At 41.3% G+C, this 20,562-nt stretch overlaps 2 protein-coding genes across 2 annotated transcripts; both read left to right on the forward strand.

Moving 5' to 3' along the window:
- Nucleotides 1-1,048: 1,048 nt before the first annotated feature.
- On the forward strand, nt 1,049-8,444 carry LOC147143347 (ubiquitin-conjugating enzyme E2 E1). The gene is made up of 6 exons (XM_086039221.1): nt 1,049-1,345; nt 2,880-3,063; nt 3,475-3,525; nt 4,561-4,693; nt 7,276-7,423; nt 8,143-8,444. The coding sequence occupies exons 2-6, from the start codon at nt 2,909-2,911 to the stop codon at nt 8,238-8,240; spliced, it is 585 nt and encodes a 194-aa protein (XP_085895347.1). The 5' UTR covers nt 1,049-1,345; nt 2,880-2,908; the 3' UTR covers nt 8,241-8,444.
- A 4,085-nt stretch (nt 8,445-12,529) lies between these two features.
- On the forward strand, nt 12,530-19,990 carry nr1d2a (nuclear receptor subfamily 1, group D, member 2a). Its single transcript, XM_086037167.1, has 8 exons — nt 12,530-13,237; nt 15,360-15,608; nt 15,684-15,772; nt 16,055-16,199; nt 16,710-17,323; nt 17,724-17,909; nt 17,999-18,209; nt 19,051-19,990. The coding sequence occupies exons 1-8, from the start codon at nt 13,207-13,209 to the stop codon at nt 19,248-19,250; spliced, it is 1,725 nt and encodes a 574-aa protein (XP_085893293.1). The 5' UTR covers nt 12,530-13,206; the 3' UTR covers nt 19,251-19,990.
- The last annotated feature ends 572 nt before the right edge of the window (nt 19,991-20,562 follow it).

Raw genomic sequence — 20,562 nt, forward strand, 5'->3', positions numbered from 1 at the left:
CTTCACATCTGTGTTGCGTTGAGTAGACCACCAAATTCTGCTAAGTGCTGGGAGAAACAGCAGTGCCCTTTGTTCTCATCCTACAAGTCAGTGTCGTTGACGGCCACTAGAGGTCCTCATAGAGTGTAAAGCGTCTCATCCGAGACAAAAACCTCCGCACTAGAAACAGCAGCAGATTACAGGTAACGTGTGTGTGCACATGCGTCAACTCCAGTCCAGTTTGCAATGTTGTTGCGCTCCACTTACCTACACAAACACTTACATAGCAGCACACAAACATTAGCTGAAGCCACTCCATTTAAGTTTTATTTAAAAACTGCAAACATTTTAAAAAAAACAAATATATTAATATAATTAAATGAAAATAATGTAGGTTATTGCTATATTACGGTGGGAAACATTTTTTGTGAGGATGACCAAAGAAATCGTGACTGTTCATTTTATTTTTTCCCAATCAGTTGTGCATTCACAATTTTACAATACATGGGGGAAACGACAGAAATTGCCATTCCCTTGGAAAACCACGACCCGAGAAATGTTAAATGCTGACCGTGTTTGATACAATACAATTTTATTTATATAGCGCATTACACAACAGCTACAGCTGTAACAGCACTTTACATACACACAACAAGGTAGCCATAATACAACAAGTGAAAGAAATAAATTAACACAAAACACTATATAGACACGGGAAAACTGTCGGCCAAATAAATCGTAGCACGACTGTTCAGCCCAAAGACGTCAGACGTACTGTTCTTTAAAATCTGTTTCACGATGCTAGTATTATGACAGACATTATGACCAATAAAATTGCAATTCAGCCAGAAGTCATTAAAAAATTGTTGACCAAGAGATCATTTGAAAAGTAACACAATCGTCTATACCAAAATGATTCGCTGATCATTCCATACACTGCAATGAAAAATCGATAAATTGACGACTTTGAAACCTGCTTGAGCAAATCAAAGCAATGGTGTTGTGACGCCATGACGTCATTGTTTATCCAGCACTTTTTGATCTTGGTGTTAAAAGAGAAAACGTTTGCTGTTTCATTGAATTCCAATCGGATTCTCCAAATATCCTCCAAAGGCATTTCTCGTGACTCCGCTTGACTTTTTTTTGGGGCACGCGCGTCTCTGTGCGCGCGCGCGTGGGAAAAGGCGTCAAGAAGAACGTTGACGTTGCGGTTGTGGTTGCGGCGTTTCCCCATCTCCACCTCACCTCCACCAGCAGGCACCGGCGCAGTCCAGCCCACTGCGGCCGAGGAGAGCTACTTCCGTTCCGCAGAGGCCGACAAGGCAGCAGCCAGCTAGCCGGCGGAGGTCCAGACACAAAAGACTGGGTGAGTGTGGGTCCAGGTGATCGAGCCGGGCATGGTGAACGAACTAAAACAACAATTGCCTTGTGGCTTCAAAAGCTTGTTGAACTACTACGACTCCATTGTTGTTGACTGATTGTTGTGACCGCCGAGCAGCATTAGAAAAAAAAGCCGAGACAAAACATAATAGACGGCAGCGGAAAAACGGCTGCGGCTATGTGCTGGCACGGACTCGTTCTCTAACGTTTTATAATGTAATGTTTGCCTCGAAACGTGTTTTGCTTTGAAAGTACTCCACTCGTGTGTTTGAAGCCCTTTAAACGTGTGAAACGCGTACGTTAGGTCCTAGTTTAAAGGTCCGTCGCAGCCACGCCGTTCCAGGAAGTAGTCATGGCCTTCGTTGGGCCTGTTTCATAGCCGTTGCCCGTCAGCGGTTTTTGTGACACAATTTTTTTTTCATTCTGACAACACTTATCTTGCACACCATACACTTGGACGCCAACTTAAAAGTAACTATCGGTCTCTAAACACTAAAGAAATTGAGTGAGATGAGATGGGAAGCACTGTTAGCCCTCAGGCTAACGGAGATGCTAATATTGAAAAGAAGACTTAACTCTCTCGCAATCGAGCTAATTAAACTGTAACAGTCGATATCATTTGAATTTTTATAAAGAAGTGAGAATAACAATGCCACTCCTTCGACTAGTTCTTCATTGAGCTTGCGAGATTAGTGATGTAATTGCATTTAAAAAGCGGCATGCTAACACCTACAGCACCCCAAAAAAATAACATGCAGTATATCCAGTTTGCTGACCCAATAGCGACCGATTGGAAAAGACTACACACTAGAGTTCAATGATTTTGGCTCATTTTACTTATTTAAATCACTACTATTGAGCGTTGATGTTAAAACGTAATGTTGCAGTTCCCAAAGAAATCAATTCTCCACAGTTCATCACGAAGAAGCCTTGACATTTTGTTGAGACTTCACACCGCTGCAATCAAAAAATAAATTGCAATTCACCCCCCCCCCCCAAAAAAAAGTTGAAGACTTTGTGATATTGATACAGATATTTTCCCTACATGTTGAGCACTCACAAAGCTAGAAAAAATTGTGATCATCTGACATTATATTATGACCAAATAAATCCGTTGAGGACTGTTCATCCAAGCAAGTCAGACATTTTGTTCTTTCCAATGTGGTGAGCACTCCTGACGCTACAATAAAAAATAAAAACAAATTGCAATTCCCTCTGCAGTTATGACCAAGGAAATTTCAACCAAAGAAATCAATTGAAGGCTGTTCATGGACATTTTCTTTGCAATCTGATGAGCATTCTCTTTTCCAGTGTTTACCAACCTGTTTTGAGCCGAGGCATTTATTTCACATCGAAAAAAAAATCATGGCACACCACATCCGTCAGAAATGATGGAGATCACAGTGCACCTGTATAGAAAATTGCTTCCTATCAAACTATATTGTGTATTTAAAATGCATTTTATTGTAAATATATGTATGGTTTTTTTTTTTTTTTTTTTTACATGCGTGACCGTCCAGGTCCGGGTTCTTCTCCAATCCAAACCGGAATGTCGGATGAGGATTCTCGTGCCAGCACCAGCTCTTCGTCGTCGCCGCCGTCGTCCAGCCAGAGCAGACAGAAGGACACATCTTGCAAGAAGAAGCGTGAGAGCAAAGCCAGCATGAGCAAGACCTCCAAGCTGCTTTCCACCAGCGCCAAGAGGTCACATCATCGCTATTATTCCATGTCAATATGTTGATTTTTATTTTTTTTAAACTCTTTGTACAGTGATAATGACTTGTAAATTTGACACACCACGGATGACAACACGTCCAAATTTGAATGATTAACTCATTCACTGCCATTGACGTATTTGTCTTTTCAGAGTTGCGCCATTCAAATGCAGGAACTTATTTATATATATTTTTTTCTATTTTTTTTCAAACGTTAGGATAAAAGATGGTCTGAACATTTCTGGCAGTGAATGAGTTAAGAAAAAAATCTCCTGTAGGCTTTTAAATCATTAAAAATCAAGCTGGAATGCTGTGGGCGTGTCCGTTCAGTGCAGTGAAACCACGCCCCTGTCAACTGTCAAGATGGGTTGTTTTTTTAAATGTGTATGTGTTTGTGTAGGATTCAGAAAGAGCTGGCTGACATCACACTGGACCCGCCACCAAACTGCAGGTGAGTCCCAAGCAGCTTTTTGATGCCTTTACACTTTATCGCTAACCCATTAAGGCCTAAAGCGCCCGGTTCAACATCCTTCTTAAACCTGAGGTTCTCCCAGAAATTCAACACCTACAAAATAATCATCTCAGCCCCTGTAGCAAATAGAAACGTAATTCCAAAAGAATTTGAGAGCTGAGATGCGGCTTTCACGCAGGCCTGAGTTTATTTACTGTTTCAATTGAATATGTAAAAATAAACTCAGTGCAAGAGAAGCATTAGTTTTAGAGTGGTAATTACCATTAATTAATTCTGTTACAAACATATATCTTAACCATATATCACGTTCGACTGGTTCGAAATCCACAAGCGCGTCGTCTATATCACTGCCGTTATTTCAGAGCTGCCGCGATTGTCTGCACGTCAGCCATTATGCTCGAAAAAATTTGGCCACATCCTTCTAGGGGTCACGACACCGTCACCTAAGAGACAGAGAATTGGAATTTTTTTTAATGACAAACGCTCTCCCGGCTTTAAAGGTAGAAAGATGCAACGGCTTTCCCATCTTTATGCGCTCCCGGCGTTAAAGGGTTAATGTCGCAAGCATGCTAGTAGGGGTCTTCATTTACCAATAAACCTTTCCCAAATTCAGTCATTATGTTAACTAATAATGCCACCAAAAAACTGAAGGTCAGAAGTTCATTCAAAATTGGTAATTGGATGCTGTATCCACTGTAACTAAAACGTCTCAGATATTGGCTCTGTATTTCTATTAACCAATTAATACTGGCACAAAATCTTTCACATTTAACAATTTGTCAATGGATCCAGTCCACCTCTATATTTCATTTTACAAAAGTATGGTTAGTGTCAGTATAACATGTAATGACAAAAGTATGGTTATCGTCAGTATAACATTTAATGATGCGATTGTGGTATTGTTTCAACATTATCTGCCTTCTTGGCTGATGTTTTCACTGTTGTCAGGAAGCGGTTTCATGCAACACTCTCACTTGCGTTTTTTGTTTGTTTTTTTTTATTTTGTGCACACAGTGCCGGCCCCAAAGGAGACAACATCTATGAGTGGAGGTCCACCATCTTGGGACCGCCAGGCTCCGTGTACGAGGGGGGTGTCTTCTTCCTGGATATTGCCTTCACGCCCGACTACCCCTTCAAGCCACCCAAGGTACGTTATCTGCAGTGAACCCCCATTTATGGCGTCAGAGGCGGTCCAGACCCACCCGCGGTTGCTGAAAAAATCACTTTAAGAAGCTAAGCGTGTTTGCCTCAAGTTGTTTGTCACTCCCAGTTGAGGTTTACTGCTTGACTGGCACATACCACAAATAAGATTTAAAGATTGCATATTTAAATAGCAAATTGTTGACATCACATACAATGTTCAATTAAATGGTGAGTGATGTATGTTCACGTTCGAACGAGCCAAGAACATCCAGCTAGCTTTTCACTTGTGAATGATTAAGAGCCACAGTTAAGGATCCCAATGGGACTCATGCACCTCGGTTACAATCATTTATTCTTAATCCTGACGACTAATTAGTACAATTGAAGGACGCATTTAAAAAAAGAAAAAGAAATTTGGCATGTGGTGAACTGCAAAAATAAGACATTGAGAAGACGCACACAGATTACATTCGTGTCTAAGGAAAAGCATCTTGACACGACAAAAAGGTACTGTTCACACATTCCTACAAAACCTCAAAAGCACTATGAATAAAACATACAGTACAAGTCATTATTTTCAAATACCACTTAATTTCAATGAGCTCAAGGATGTAACACTTAATATACCGTTAAAGCAGTCAGACGGTATGATACTGCAATACAGTGTTACACCACTAAATTGTGGTTGGTAGTTTGCGCCCAGGCTATAATGCTGATTTTTAAGTGAATTATTTTTTGTTATTTATTCATTTACACTGTACAGGCAAGTCCTGGAGTTGCATGACTTCAGTGTAGACATGTCGAGCTACACTGAAGTGTTTTTGAAGAGATGCAGTGTAAGAAGCAGGTTCCCAACTAAACCAAACCGACTAAAAGCAAGAGTAGCCTTTTTTTTTTTTTTTTTTTTTTTTCCCCCAAAACCACTAATCTCTGACCAAATAGAAAACATCTTTCGTGAAAAGAAACATGCCAAGCTCAATAGTGACTTTGAGGCTAATATCTTTTGCTTTGTGACAAACTGTAAAAATGAAAAAAAAAATCTCTTTGGACTTGTCAGTTTCACAGTCAGTTTCAACTGGGAGTGCCTCATGAAAAGTATGACTTAATTATGCTTTGCCTCTTATTTGGAGAACTGTGTTAGCAAGCGAGTCTTCTATTGGTTTTCCTAAACGTTGATGTTATACGCTAGTCTCTATTTCTTGACAGAGACAGTGAGTGAGAACAGACGCTAAGGTTTCTTCTTTTAAAAGTGCGTTTCAATGTTTAAATGTGTACAGTCTGTAGGAGGGGTACAGCTGTTACTAAAAATGTTTTATGATCTATTTCTTGTATTTTCACCGATCATGTGCGTGTCCAGAATGTATCTCTGCAACATTGAATTTGAGAGTGACGTGGCATATTAATGGACGTGCAAAGCTTTGCTGTGAATACACCAGATTTAGCCCAATTCTAATACGATTAGTGGCCGGGTGCCTCATCCACTTAAACACCTCCCTTGAATAGATACCTCACTTTTTTTCCACCCCGCCAGGAAAAAAATATTCTTATTTACAACAAGTGTAATTATCTGATGCTATTGTTAACATGTGCACATTGCATTCTGACGGAATTTAAACTCTGTTGCTCACCAGAACAGCAGCACCTACCGTGGTCTCTCATGAATTGTAGAGGGACCAGATAGTTTTTTTTTTTTGGGGGGGGGGGGGATGCTTTGCGCTAAAACTGATTAATAGCATTTCCAATCATTACAATAAAGAATATTGCCCCCTCGCCCTCCCAGAAAATATGTGCCTTGGTTCCAATAGCGGTTGAGAAAACACTTGAACAGTGTGTGCACAGAACACAAGTGGCCTCCAGGGGGCATCCAAGCACCATGTAAAATTGCATAGTGGTGAAAGGGCTGCAGTCAAACGCAACATGAACAGCAGCGCTGACTGTCATGCTAGTTTGATATTTCTTTGTATATTATTATTTTGTTAATCTTGGGGGCACCAATCAAGGAGCATATGAGTCGCTTGCGTGCCTGTTCTAAAAATAGCCCACCAGGAATGGATTTTCTAGGAATGGTGTAGAAGTGATCATCTGAAAATGTAAATAGTGGCAGAGAGATATAGTAATAAAGTGTTGCATGTTGAGATTGATCTTTCTTAACCTTTTTGAGAAATCATCGACATAAGTGTTTTATGAAAATCATTAACAGCAACGTAGAATATTTGCATTATTAAAGGTAATTTGAGCACATTGAGATTTCAGAGGTGTGTACCAAAGTAGTAGCCCTTCGCATTAATCAGTACCCAAGAAGGAGCTCTCAGCTTTTGGTCACCCCTGCCTTAAGTCTAATAGCATAATAGCCTTATCCAGTTTTTAATGTTTTTTTCTAACATGAGCTGGATGATTGAGAATCTACACGGACATATAAAAAAAGAAATAAAAAAAAACAAAAATTAGCACATCAGTATTGTCAATTGGTTTTGTAAAGGCACGTTTAAAATGAAGAAGGCAATTCTATTAGATTAACGATTTTACATGGCAATAAAAAGTTCCTTGTATTTGAGTGTTTTTGCTCATGTGCGTTTGTTTGTGTAGGTGACGTTCCGCACTCGGATCTACCACTGCAACATCAACAGTCAGGGCGTGATCTGTCTGGACATTCTGAAGGATAACTGGAGCCCCGCCCTCACCATCTCCAAGGTGCTGCTGTCCATCTGCTCCCTGCTCACAGACTGTAACCCAGGTAACACACGCCTACCGTTTAATATTACCATTAGGATGTGACCCAGTTGACACACACAAAACACACACACCATTGTCACTATTTTAAGAAAATTCAGCCCTAAAAGCTTGTTTGGCTTAGCAACAGGAATTTGGCAGACGTTTATATCATGAGTAGATCCACCCAAAAAAATCAATGCCTGAAAAGACATGAGTGGTGACCATTTTAAGGTCAATAGGCACATTTTAAGGGATCCTTCAAATTGTTTGAAACTAGTCGTTTGACTTGGCAACGTGAACTTTGGTAGGCATGGCAGTAAGTCAGCCATTTTAATTTGAAGCAAACATTTGTATGTCCCTCAAAAATGAACATGTCGGCTGGGTATCAAACTCTTTAATCTAAAGGGAATAAGTTTACCCCTCGAAGCCTGTTTGACTTGGTAGCATGAAATTTGGATTTCACGAGTAGACCCACAAAAAAAGTTCTCAAGAACCAACGTTCAAAAAGACACAAAGAAGTCTGACATAGCAACTGTTTTAGGGTCTGTTTTCCGCTGTTTCCAAAGGTCCTTCAAAGTAGAACTCGACTTAGAGGTTTTGTCAAATTGCGACATTTGACCCACATACACCTGATAAATAGAATGTTGCTCAATTGTGACAAAAAAAGTAGAGGTATGGCAGTGAAATCTGATGAGTGGCCATAAAAGCAAATCAATCTAATGAAGTCAACTGTCCTTGCAGCCGACCCTCTGGTGGGAAGCATCGCCACCCAGTACACGACTAACAGAGCCGAGCATGACCGAACAGCCAAACAGTGGACCAAGCGATACGCCACATAAACCTGCAGGGGCCGACAGTGGATTTAGGAGGAGGAGGTGGAAGAGGAAGTGCAAGGAGTGGTGGGGTGGGGTCTCCTGGTGGTCTGTGTTGGGGGGGTTGGTTTTTATCTCAGATTTTTAGTACTTTATTGTCTGGTATATTTTTTGCTTCCTGATTAAGTTATCTGCGCAAATATGGAAATAAAAGAACACAACAGAAAGGAAGTGGTGTCTGTGTAATTTTTAAAATGTATTATTCAGCTCATGTTCCTTTTGATCCCGACTGAACCTATCATTGGTTATTTCAATTTTCAAGTGGCAATCGTAAAACTAAAAGTGGAGAATGTGCCAGATTTTTCCTACTTCAATTTTACGATCAAAATGCAAAACTGAAAAGCTAGTTTGAATTTAATATTTAATTGGTCAGGTTAACAGACGGTTAGTTACAAGCATCAGTAATTCCACATTGGATTGTTAGCTGTCATAGTATCAGCCGCATTATAACGAAGACAATCGTGGGTGGGTTCAAGCAATTTTTGTCAGACTTGATACCATAGCAGTAAAAATAAACCTACTTAACATTCACTTACATGTGAAAAATGTTAATAAAATTGTACATACGAGTTTGAAAACAAACAGTTCTAAAAGATTAAATTCAAATTAACTCAAAAGTTAAATATAACTGAACTGTAATTGGGCTGTGATTCTTTCACTTATTCCCATTGGGAGCCTATGAAGGTGTGACTCGAAGACGTCACGATTTTCTTTCACAGAAATATTTGTCGGAGCGCCTTGGTTTCAACTCATTCATGTCCGCACGCAACAACACGTGCGTGAGTGAACTTGGAACAATGCACTTTAACCACAGTATCTTAATATTCCTCTTTTTCTTTCAACCATTATGTAATGATAGAACAGGAACTGTGTGTTTACGGTATATCTGGTTTAACTTGTTTGCTGGCAGCTCACAAGTTGTTTGCTTTTCTTTCTATGAATAAAATTGCGAACATGACCAATTACAGGTGAACTGTAAAATCAAACTAAGTCCTGTGGCCCATTTATTATTATTAAGGAACATCTTTCCTTCAAATGCGTTCATATTTGTGTTCAATTGTCTAGCGTGGGCCACGGGCTGAAGAAAGTGGAATGTGTTTAATAAACATTTCATGTTCCCTGAAGTGTCTGTTGCGTGGACCCACATGCAACACAAAACCCAGTGAGGCGGCGACTTATTGGATGACACCGGTCCGGGTCTGCAGGCTCGTTAACGAAAAAATTGTGGAAACGTGTATTTTAACTTGCTGTTACTTATGTTATGGATCTCACTTGTGTTCGAAGCATTCCGGCCTGAGTGCAGTAGCCAATCATATTGCAGTGCATAGAACTCAAGTGCTATTCATAACGCTTCATTGAGTCATTGCAGCTCCTCTCTCAGCTCATCAATACGGCACTAATAGTGTCTACGCAGAGGATAAAATATATGACTGAGTACTTTTGTCTGTCTACATGTGTTCAATCCTTGCTTAAATGATTGAAGCATTGCAGCGTAGATGCTAATTAGCGTTAGCATTAAGATAGCAGTGCCTTCTTTAGGCCGTTAGTAGGTTGCTAAGCAAAACAAATGGTCAAATGACGGCTTGTACCCTGCAAAACTCACAAGTCGAGTCACTCATATCTCAAGGCACCATGGTATTGATAACACAATTAAAGTTACTTTCTGTAAATGTGTTATTTTATTTTTAAGTGTGTATGAAACTAGTAGTCCCTAGCATTCATCAGCACCATAAGAAGTAGGTCTGCGTTTCAAAAATGTTAGTGACCCCTGATTGATGGTAATTTTTTAGCCCATCTGTGGCCTTCAAAATATATGTTAGCATCATGCTATGAGACTTTCGTTAGTGAAGATGACATGGTTTGGTTGAACATTTTGGGTGTTTAAATATACTTCTGTTTTCTGTGTAAGACTTAAAGTAAGCTTGTTTGGAGCACTGTGTGAGCGAGGGTCTTTTTTTTTCTCTCCTTATAAATGTTATATGATAGTATCCCATTTCTTGACTGCAAGAGTGAATACAGGATGCAAAAGGAATACTGTACTTTAAAATGTCTTTAAATAAGTTTAGGTGTGTTTTAAAGATTTGAATGTATTTAAAGCGTGCTTGAGGGATTTTACTTTTATATGTTCTCTGTAATGCAGATTTTCACCAGGTGAGGGTTCACTGCATACTTGAGCCGTTTGCTGTATTTATGTCCCAGTGTGAGTGTGTTTCCCTGCAGCACTGGTGTCACGTGCAAATGCTACGTGTCTCTCAGCTGTTGTACGTACACAGTGTTCCCAGCGCCGGCAGGAAACATTCACTGGAAACCTCCTTGGGGGGAAAAATGCCTCACTTAGTTCGTTGTTGGCTGCCACTGTTGTATTTAAATATAGTTTTGTGTGTGTGCACCAGCAGTTTTTTCTTTTTTGTTTTTGTTTTTTTGTATGTACAAAACATTAAGTAAGGACACATTCCACAGCTGGAACATTTGTGTCTTTGCCTCCTGTCTTATACACTTGTTTCAGTTCAATATCTGAATATTAAATGTAAACAAATAGTTTGATATACAGAAATGAAATGTTTGAAAGCTGGTACAGGTTTATGTTTCCCCTGGTACCTCGTTGCTAGGCAGAATTCGCAGGGCTAACTGCATCAGTCGCATGGCCATAGTGTTGCTCTTTCTGGTGTGGATACCTATGTCAGTGTAAGACAGACAGGCACACATACTGTTCATTAAGATATCCAAGCTCCTCTCAGCTCATCAATACGGCACTGATATTAGTCAAATTTCTTGCACAATTTATTTTCTGAAAACAATTAGTATCAACTTTTTCTTTGAGATACATGATTTTCAGAACTATAAAAAAAATCATGCACGCTTTTCCCTTTCTAATTTAATAATATGGTTGCGCAAGTGTGCACACCCTGTTATCACTGGGGACATGGCTGTGTTCAGAATTAACCAATCACATTTAAACTCATGCTAAATGGTAGTTAGTGCACACCTGCCACCATTTAAGTGCCTTTGATTAACCCCAAATAAAGTTTAGGTGTTCTTCTAGTCATTTTTAGGCTGCAACTGTCTTAAATTCCTGCTTCTTCTTAGCTCCTCAATTTTTTCTCCAGCAGGTGAAATGCATGCTCAATCGGGTCAGGTATTTGAGTTGGCCATGACATAACATTCAACTTCTTTGCCTTAAAAAACTCTTTGGTTTGCTTTCTTTGGGTCATTGTCCATCAGCACTGTGAAGCGTCATTCAATAAGTTATGAAGCACTTGGCTGAACATGAGCCGATATTGTCCACAATATTTCAGCATTTGTTTGCTGCTATTGTCCACAGTCACATAATCAATAAATACAAAGGGACCATTTGTCATTCCTGCCCTGATTTGGATGGGAATGCCCTCAAGTTAAAGCTGAAAGTCTGCAGTTAAAGCATATATTGTTTGTTTCATTTCAAATCCATTGTGGTGGTGTTTGGAGCCAAAGAGATGAGAATGGTATCGATGTCCGATATTTGCACACCTGACTGTATGCCTGGGGGATGTGGTAGGATGGAAAGAAAACAAGACACACACTTGAAATCTCTGAAATTAATTTGGAAAAAAAGTGTTATAAATAATAAAATAAAACCAAGGTTGCTGAAAACAAACAACACTGCTCATCACAGACAGAACACCATATCTACAGTGAATGGTTATAGTGGCAGCATCATGATTTAAGGCTTTTTTTAAAGTTTTTTCTTCAGTTGGAACTAAGTCAAGATGGAGGGAATTATGAAGAGTTCAAAATAGTCGTTGGTTTTAGCAAATAAAAATTTCAAATCTTCTAGAACAGCTGAACTTTATTTGGGGTTAATCATTTTAAATGGTGGCAGGTGTGCACAGACTCCGAATTGACAGGTTGATTCTAACCACAGCCACATTCTGTTGGTGTGCACACTTGTGCATCCACATTATTGTAGTCATTTGTTTCTACTTCCCCTCAAAAAATTATTTTTATATTCGTTTTTTTTAGATCACCAAAACTACCATGTGAACATGGATGTGTAGACTTTTTTATATCCAGTGTATGCGCAGCTTTCTCAAAGTGGCCCAATTTAACTTGCAGCAGAAGATGACATTTTGTTATAATTAAGCACAGTATAATAAGATTGAAACTTTAGACGTGTGTTGCTGTTCTATACTTTGGTTTGGCAAAAAGGAATGTTGTTTTAAAAAAAATGTTTAATTTACACTACTTCACTTAGGCTCGAATAGATGACTTCCAATTAGATCATTCCTTCTATTATGTAGTTTTGTTTTGCGTTTAGTGTAATTTCATGTTTATACAAGTACAAATATGAGCATTTAAAAAACGAGGTTGGGTTAGGCGACTGCTGCTGTTGACACGAGCGCGAATGGGTGCGCATGCGCGGGGTCTGGGACGCGTCACGCAGCACTTTGCAGCTGCAACGTGACCGCTGCCTCGATTGCGTCCGTTACGTCACTCATGTCGACCAAGCTCCGCCTACGCCCGGTGCCCTGAAAGTGTGTCACTGGGTTAAAGTGGCTGCAGCGGGGCCGGTCGGAGAGGCGTGGCCGGGGAGGGGAGGCTGGAGCTCGGTCACATGGTCGGAGGGGGTCAGCCCACGAGCAGCGGACGGCAGAGGTGGAACATTCAGTTCTTAACGCACAACAAGCCGGAGGAGAAGGTGGAGGGGGGGAGTTCCTGTGTCTATGTCCCTCCTCTTGCTCTCATTTTTTTCCCCCCAATCCTCCCTCAAGCTCTCCCTACCTCGCATACACAAGCCGTGAGTCACCGGAGCGGACCTGGGGAACATACATGACTCGCTGAAGCGCACTCGTGTCCCAGTCGTCTCTTCCTTCCGCTTCGGTCACCATTTTCGCCTCAACTTGTTATTTTTTAGTTGATTTTTTTTTGTTTTGTTGCCTTTTTCCTCGCTGTTGACATGCCCGAGGACGTCGGACCAGCCAAACCTGGTAAGTAGCCGACTACTTAACTGTAAAATATCATGTAAATGTTAAAATCTGCAAGTAAATTGTTCGCCAGTTGCCATTTTAAGTCCCACTTCTATCACCTTAAGTCGAAAATAAGTGTTTTATTGTGTTTTACGCGGTGATGACTGCCGCTGTGAGTACAGCTCGACGCTAATAAAAAATGTTTTTAAAGCCGTAGCGTTCAAAAGAAAGCTTAAAATGTTTCAAATGTGTTCCATCATTCGTTGTACGTTGATAGAAGTCGAGTTTATCCGCGGTTTGAATGCTACAAACGGTGTTAGGACTTACACAGCAACCCAATTCCACTTCCTCGACCGAAAAAAAAAGTTTTAAAAGCCCGGGCGTTTAAAAGACAGCATTCAAATGTTTAATATGTTTTCCACCAGGGTTACACGGTGGTAAAAGTGGGTTATATCTGCGTTTTGGTGTTTAAATGTGCGTTAAGAGTTCCACTGCACCCTCGATTCATTCACACACAGTTGACAACAATCCACTTCTCTCGACCTAACAACCTAGTCTTTTTAAAGCCATGACGTTTAAAAGAAGACTTTAAAATACTTAATATGTGTTCGGTTAGGGGTTGTACGGTGGTACAAGTCGAGTGTATCGGCGTTTTAGTGTCTAAATGTGGGTTAGGAGTCTGTTGCTTCATTCACTTTTCACTTGACACAACAACCGTGTTCCACTTTCTCGGCCGGCTCACATGGACACGCCAGCCTAGCCATGTGCCTCTGTGTACACGCTTTTCTCCAAGCGATCTCTGATTGGCTGCTGCTTGGTCGGTAGGCGTGGCGTAGTGTACACTTGTCCCGGCCATCCCGCGCGCTCATTGGCTGCCGGCGAGCCGATGACGCAGCGCATTGCATAATCCAAGAGTGGACACCAGTGTGAGGTACACGTGAGTCCGGATGACCCACATTCTCGGCGGCTTGGCGGCCACCCACGGCCGGGACGCGCGCGACACGTGTGCGTGGGGCCAGAAACACAGCAGTCACGGTGCACGTTAGGTAATCACGTACGTGGACGCCAACAAGAATGAAAACCGCTCATTAGCACTTGATATGAATCACATAACATTCTCCATGTGTACAACCGTCTGCCGTTTAAAAGCTTAATGTGCATTCCATGCGCGTTCTAAAATGGCTCCTGTGTGTTTTAAAGGGTTTTCTTTTAATTTCCATTCATTCGTGAATTCAAAACGAAAAGAGTACTTTGTTGTAAAGAGTAATTAACATGTTAATGAAACATTCTTGATTCATATGTCCAACTGTTATGTCAAAATTTACTAACCATCAATTTACTAAAATCAGTCAACCATGGCACAAAAAGTTGTTAAAATTGTTGTTTGAATCATGTTGTAACTCGCAATGTTGTGAAAAAAATCCAGCCCTGTCATGACGAAAAAAAGGGTGAAAATTCACATCCACAAAGGCATCTCTGAATCATGTCCAGGAAAAACCTTTTGGATGTTATCAGTTGCCAAACCTGTTCTGTGCGTGTGTGTCTGCTTTTTGACATATTTGGCGATTCTCTTGCTCCACTGCTTTAGTGACCTGGTCTGAACATACAGTCACCTCTCAGCCAATGTATTCACATGCATACATGCACATGGCCTCTTACGTAACACTTGTTATCCAACCAGCTGGCTGGAGGTGATAAAGCAGGTCACACATGCGCACTGTACGACCCAACCCATTCAGCTATCACAACCTTTAAATTTAAAAGGTATGGACAGGAAAAGCTAATGCTGCTGTTGTTGGACGCTAAACAATGGTGTTTGACTTTGCATCCACCTGTTGCAGATTATAATAGAAACAATACATTTTTGACCGTGGTCAACGATACCCAAAAAATCTTTCAAACACACAATAATTCAGTTTAACCATCTTTAAAGGTTGAATGTATTCCTAACCTAAAATGAACCACCAAGTTGAAAACAAATCATCCATAAGCCATGTCATTAAAATCATGCCAAAATTTGCAACATTAAAAACAATAGACCTACCATCAAATACCCAGTTATCAATACCCACCATCCATGTGATCCGATATGGTCCGTATGTTTGCCACCCTTGGCTAACACCTCCCCATGTCCTCTCCTCAGGCGGAGTCATCGCCTACATCTCGTCGGGCGCCGCCTCCAGCCCGGAGTCCTGCATGAGCACCAGTCCGGGCGGCAGCGTGGGAGGCGGCTTCCTGTCCACGTCGCCCACCCCTCCTCGCCCCTCGCTACCCAGCAGGGCGGTGGGCATGGTAGTGGATATAGCACCACCTACCAAGAGCGGACCCAGAGGGGGAAATGGCATTGAGAAGGCGGGACGCTCGTCCACCTCTGCCAAGAGCAGCATTACCAGTACGCAAAGTTGTGTTGAATGTAGTCATTAATAATGTCATGTGATTTTCTAATAATGTCTTGTTTGTGTTCTAGAAATCAACGGCATGGTGCTGCTGTGTAAAGTGTGCGGAGACGTCGCTTCCGGCTTCCATTACGGCGTCCACGCATGCGAAGGATGCAAGGTGAGACTTGCAAAAAATAAAAAATAAAGGACCAAAATTGAACACCAAATATAAAAAAAAAAATATATGCCCAAATTCATAATTAAATTTAGTCCTTACATATTTTTGTGCCAAAATGAACCCAAAATCTCGAATATGCACAATTTTAGATGTCATACTGTAACCCCTGCCCCCATCACTCAAGCCTGTCATTGAAAAAACGATGCCAAATGCACAAATTCAAAAAAAAAAAAAACATTGTTGATGTCTAAAATAACTTTGTGTGGTGATGTGCTTGCGCAGGGTTTCTTCCGCAGGAGCATCCAGCAGAACATTCAATACAAGAAGTGCCTCAAGATGGAGAACTGCACCATCATGAGGATCAACAGGAACCGATGTCAGCAGTGTCGTTTCAAGAAGTGCTTGGCTGTCGGCATGTCCAGAGATGGTCAGTAGCTCCCATCAATACTCCCTTTTGCACTCACAAAAAAAAAGAAAAGAAAAAATGTTCAATAGGTGAGTTTGTTCGTAAATAATGATGGATAAGCGGTTCATCAAATGGATGAATGGAGGTTCCAAAGAGCTACCAGTGAAGGGGATGGGGAAGACTGTAGTTACATAGCTTGGCCACTAGATAGAGCCACAGTCAAACATGAAAAATGTTCCCAAAAAATAGAAAATAAATTTTAAATATGTACATCACAGTAACAAAATCAGTAATAGAAAATGTATATTTTCATATGAGACTATTGCAAAATCATCAGTTTCCCAGGTTTTGCTATTTATAGGTTTTACTTGAGTTAAACATTTCTGTTTTATTCTATAAAATTTTGAAAACAACTAACTAACTGTGGCCCTCTGAGAAACCACAACTAGCATGTGGCCCAAAACCCCAGAACTTTGCAACCCCTGTGACAATCTAGTATGTAACGATGTTGTCATCACTGTGCATCCTCAGCTGTGCGATTCGGACGCATCCCCAAGCGCGAGAAGCAGAGAATGCTGCTGGAGATGCAGAACGCCATGAACAATATGATGAGCAACAACAGTCAGCTGCACAGTATGCTGCACGGCCACCAGAGCCCGCCACTGCCCAACGACGCCAGCCCCTCGCCATCGTCGTCATCCTCCTCCGCTTCCTCCTCCTCTTTGTCGTCATCGTCGTCTTCCTCCTCTTCCTCGGAGTCGCCGTCCTGCTCCAACCCCTCGTCCCCGCAGTGCCCCCTGCAGGACGCAGAGTCGGTGGTTTCCATGGACACCAACTCCAGCTCGTCATCATCCTGCGGCTCCGACAGCGGTGAGGACGACGTCGCCGTCGTCAGGCAGACGAAGATGGCGACGTCGCAGTCGTCGGCGGAAAGCAGCGCCGAAGTGCGTGCGGAGACGACACAGCAGAGCTGGAACTGCTGGAACAACAACGACAATGACGTGGTCATGCAGGGATATCGGGACGTTCCGCACATGTATGCGCACTTTAACCAGCACACGCCGCCGCAGCAACAGCTCGGTGGCGCCCCCGCCTGTCCCATGGACACGCAACAGCGATCCTACACCAACGGCAGAGCTCACCTGGTGAGTCCACCGTCATGAGACCACATCTTTCTTTTTTTTCCGCAGCAACACCATTCGATATAGTTTTATTACATGTTGGGAACTATTTTTCACATCCACCACACCCCTACATCAGCATTACACTTTTTTTATGATAACATCCCCAAAATCAATGCAGACATTTTACATATTCACTTCATTCGTTCCACAGTTCTCAACCATTCAAAACCTTTCCAAATTCAAACTCATCATTTTCCACCATTAAAAAAAATAATAATATTGTTTTTTCATACTCATACTCAGACCTCATTTCACATTTCTCGGCCCATTCTAACTATTCCACATTCAATTCTCATGTTCTGTCTTGTTTCAATGCAAATTGCATGGCGTAGCTGTTAAAACCAGTTTTCCTCCTTGTCAGGTGTGTCCCATGAACACGTCCCCGTACGTTGACCCCAGCAAGCCCAGCCAGGAGATCTGGGAGGAGTTCTCCATGAGCTTCACACCCGCTGTGCGCGAAGTGGTAGAATTTGCCAAGAGGATCCCGGGCTTCAAAGACCTCCTGGAGCACGACCAAGTGGGGCTTCTCAAGGCCGGCACCTTCGAGGTAGGCCCGCGCTATGACCTCATCGTCATCATTGTCATGAAAAACGTACCTGGCAGCCCAGGATTCACTCTGTGCGTTTGCGGCGTCAGGTGTTGATGGTGCGCTTCGCGTCGCTCTTCAACATGGCGGAGCGCACGGTGACCTTCCTGAGCGGCAAGCACTACAGCCTGGACACGCTGCGGGCCCTGGGCGCCGGAGAACTGCTGGCGTCCATGTGCGACTTCAGCGAGAAGCTCACTGCGCTCAGGCTCGACCGCGACGAGATGAGCCTCTTCACCGCCGTCGTCCTCGTCTCTGCCGGTATGTCAAGAGAAAAAATAACAATTGACGGGGGGAAAAAAAGCCACAGTAAAATGTTTTTATTTTCTGAAAGTGTATTTTAAAAAAGTTCTAATATTACATCTATTAAATTACAGCTTTTTGGACAGACATAATTTTACAAAGAGTAATAGTTATTGGGGAAAAAAAGTATGACCTTTTTTACAGAAAAAAATATTTTCAAATTTTCAATTTTTTACAAGAATTACATATTTTTGAAGATTTGTTTTTGTGATGTCTTTTTTTTTAGATTTTTTTTTTTTTTTTTTTTTACAAGAGTTACGCTATTTTTTATGATAATTTTAGCCATGTCAGTGACTCAAATGTTCTTTTTTAAGAATAAATTATTATTTATAAGATTTTTTTTTTTATATGACAGTTTATATAAAAAAAGTTGTGACCTAACAAAAAGAGACATGTTCTTTTAGGGAAGTCATAATATTACAAAAGTTGTAATATTTCAAGAATTATAATTTTTCTGAATTCTTTGGGGTGTCATTTCATGACAGTCATATCTTTTTAGAGGGAAAAAAGCTGAAAATCGTAATATGGCTGTGATATTTTTTTTTTAAAAGGTAATAAGATTTTTAAGGAAGACGTCACAATATTACAATAAACATTTTTTGTGTTATCTTTTGAAAAAGATTTTCATTTAGAGTTTTCATTAAGAATAAAGTACGATCATTTTTGCCACATTACGTATACACAAAAAAGTTATTTTACACAGCCGAAGTCCCATTTTGGCAGATTTTTTTTTTTCCTCATAGAAAGTGGTGTTGCTAATCAGCTGAACGTTTTTTCTTTCTCTCTCTCCTGCATGCAGATCGTTCGGGCCTGCAAGACCTGACGGCGGTGGAGGCCCTGCAGGACAAGCTGATCCGGGCTCTGCGCCAGCTCCTTATGCAGAATCACGGCGACGAGGCGGCCACCACCTTCACCAAACTGCTGCTCAAGCTGCCCGAGTTGCGATCCCTCAACAACATGCACTCGGAGGAGCTGCTCTCCTTTAAGGTGCACCCCTGACTGACGCACCGCTGACGGACGCACCCGGACGGACGGTCGGGCGACCAATGGACTCCTAAAGACGAGACAAAGTTGTACTGTATTTGTGGAGAGGATTGTTGCAAACCAACACGGAGGCACTTGAAAACTTGACCGGCGTTATGCAAATGATGCTCATTTTGTATTTTGTTGTTTTCCTTTTGCAAGCCGTTTGATGCATGTTGATAGCGAGAAAAAGCTAATGTGACCAATGTGCTGCTAATGCTAAAGCATGGCTAAACGTGCTCGTGGCCACTTCCTCCTCCTCTCCGCCGACTGTGTGTTTAGTACTAGTGTTCTTGTTGTTGTTCTTGTACTTTGTACCTTTTTTTCCTTGTTTTTTTTTTTTTCCATGCCACCTCAAACCCCTTAAGCGCATCAGCTGAAGATTTCCAGAACATTCACAAAAGTTGGCCTGAGTCTACCGATGCAAGGTGGCGCCAACTTGAGGCCCAAATGTCATCATGTTTTTCTGTTTTGTTTTGTTTTGAACTTTCCACTTTTCTTTGTGTGATTTTCTTTTTTTTTTTTTTTTTTTTCAATCAAACGTGCTTTTTGCACGGCACTGAACATGGAGAAAAAAAGTGTCGTCCATTTTTGTTCCTTGTACTTGGCAACACTGTCAATTGTAAATATCTATACATAAAAATATATATATATAAATATATCTTGAACATAGACAAATATGTATAGTAAAAATGAATAAATATGGGAGAAGAAAATGAACTGTCTGTGTTTTTATTCGTAGGACACGTGAGACCGCAGATGTTGCCCATTGAACTTGTTTTAATTCTCATACCTTTATTCTACATTATAGTCTAGATAAAATACAAGTTTTTGTGGCTGACTTGAAAAATCTGACTTTAAATCTAGAAATATATTTTGTCTCAAATTAGGGCGTTGTCTAAATTGGCCTTTCAAATTCTTTATTCTCAATACTCAAAAATAAGTTTACACCCTGCTGTGATATCCTGCACCGTCTCTGCGGCTTCTTTGCACAGCCTATCCCTGGAATCCTGGAAGTCTCTACTGATCTTGTGTTTAGGGCCTGTTCTTTTGCTGCCATGATTAGCGCCTCTGAGCTGTCTTTCAGTCCAGCCTTTTCCAGCCACTGGTAAGTTTTGTTAATGTCAGACACTTCTTCAATTTGACAGTAGTACATGCCCTGCAGGGGCTTGTCTTTCCATGACAGTCCATCTGGCTCCTTCTCTTTACTGGGCTTCTGTTGCCTGAGTTATTCACTAATCAGGTCGTCCATGGTGGCCATCATCTTGATGTATTCTTGGTGTGTGTG

This window comes from Filicampus tigris, chromosome 8 (genome assembly GCF_054856515.1).
Source record: "Filicampus tigris isolate MCC_2025a chromosome 8, RoL_Ftig_1.0, whole genome shotgun sequence".
Lineage (NCBI taxonomy): Eukaryota > Metazoa > Chordata > Actinopteri > Syngnathiformes > Syngnathidae > Filicampus > Filicampus tigris.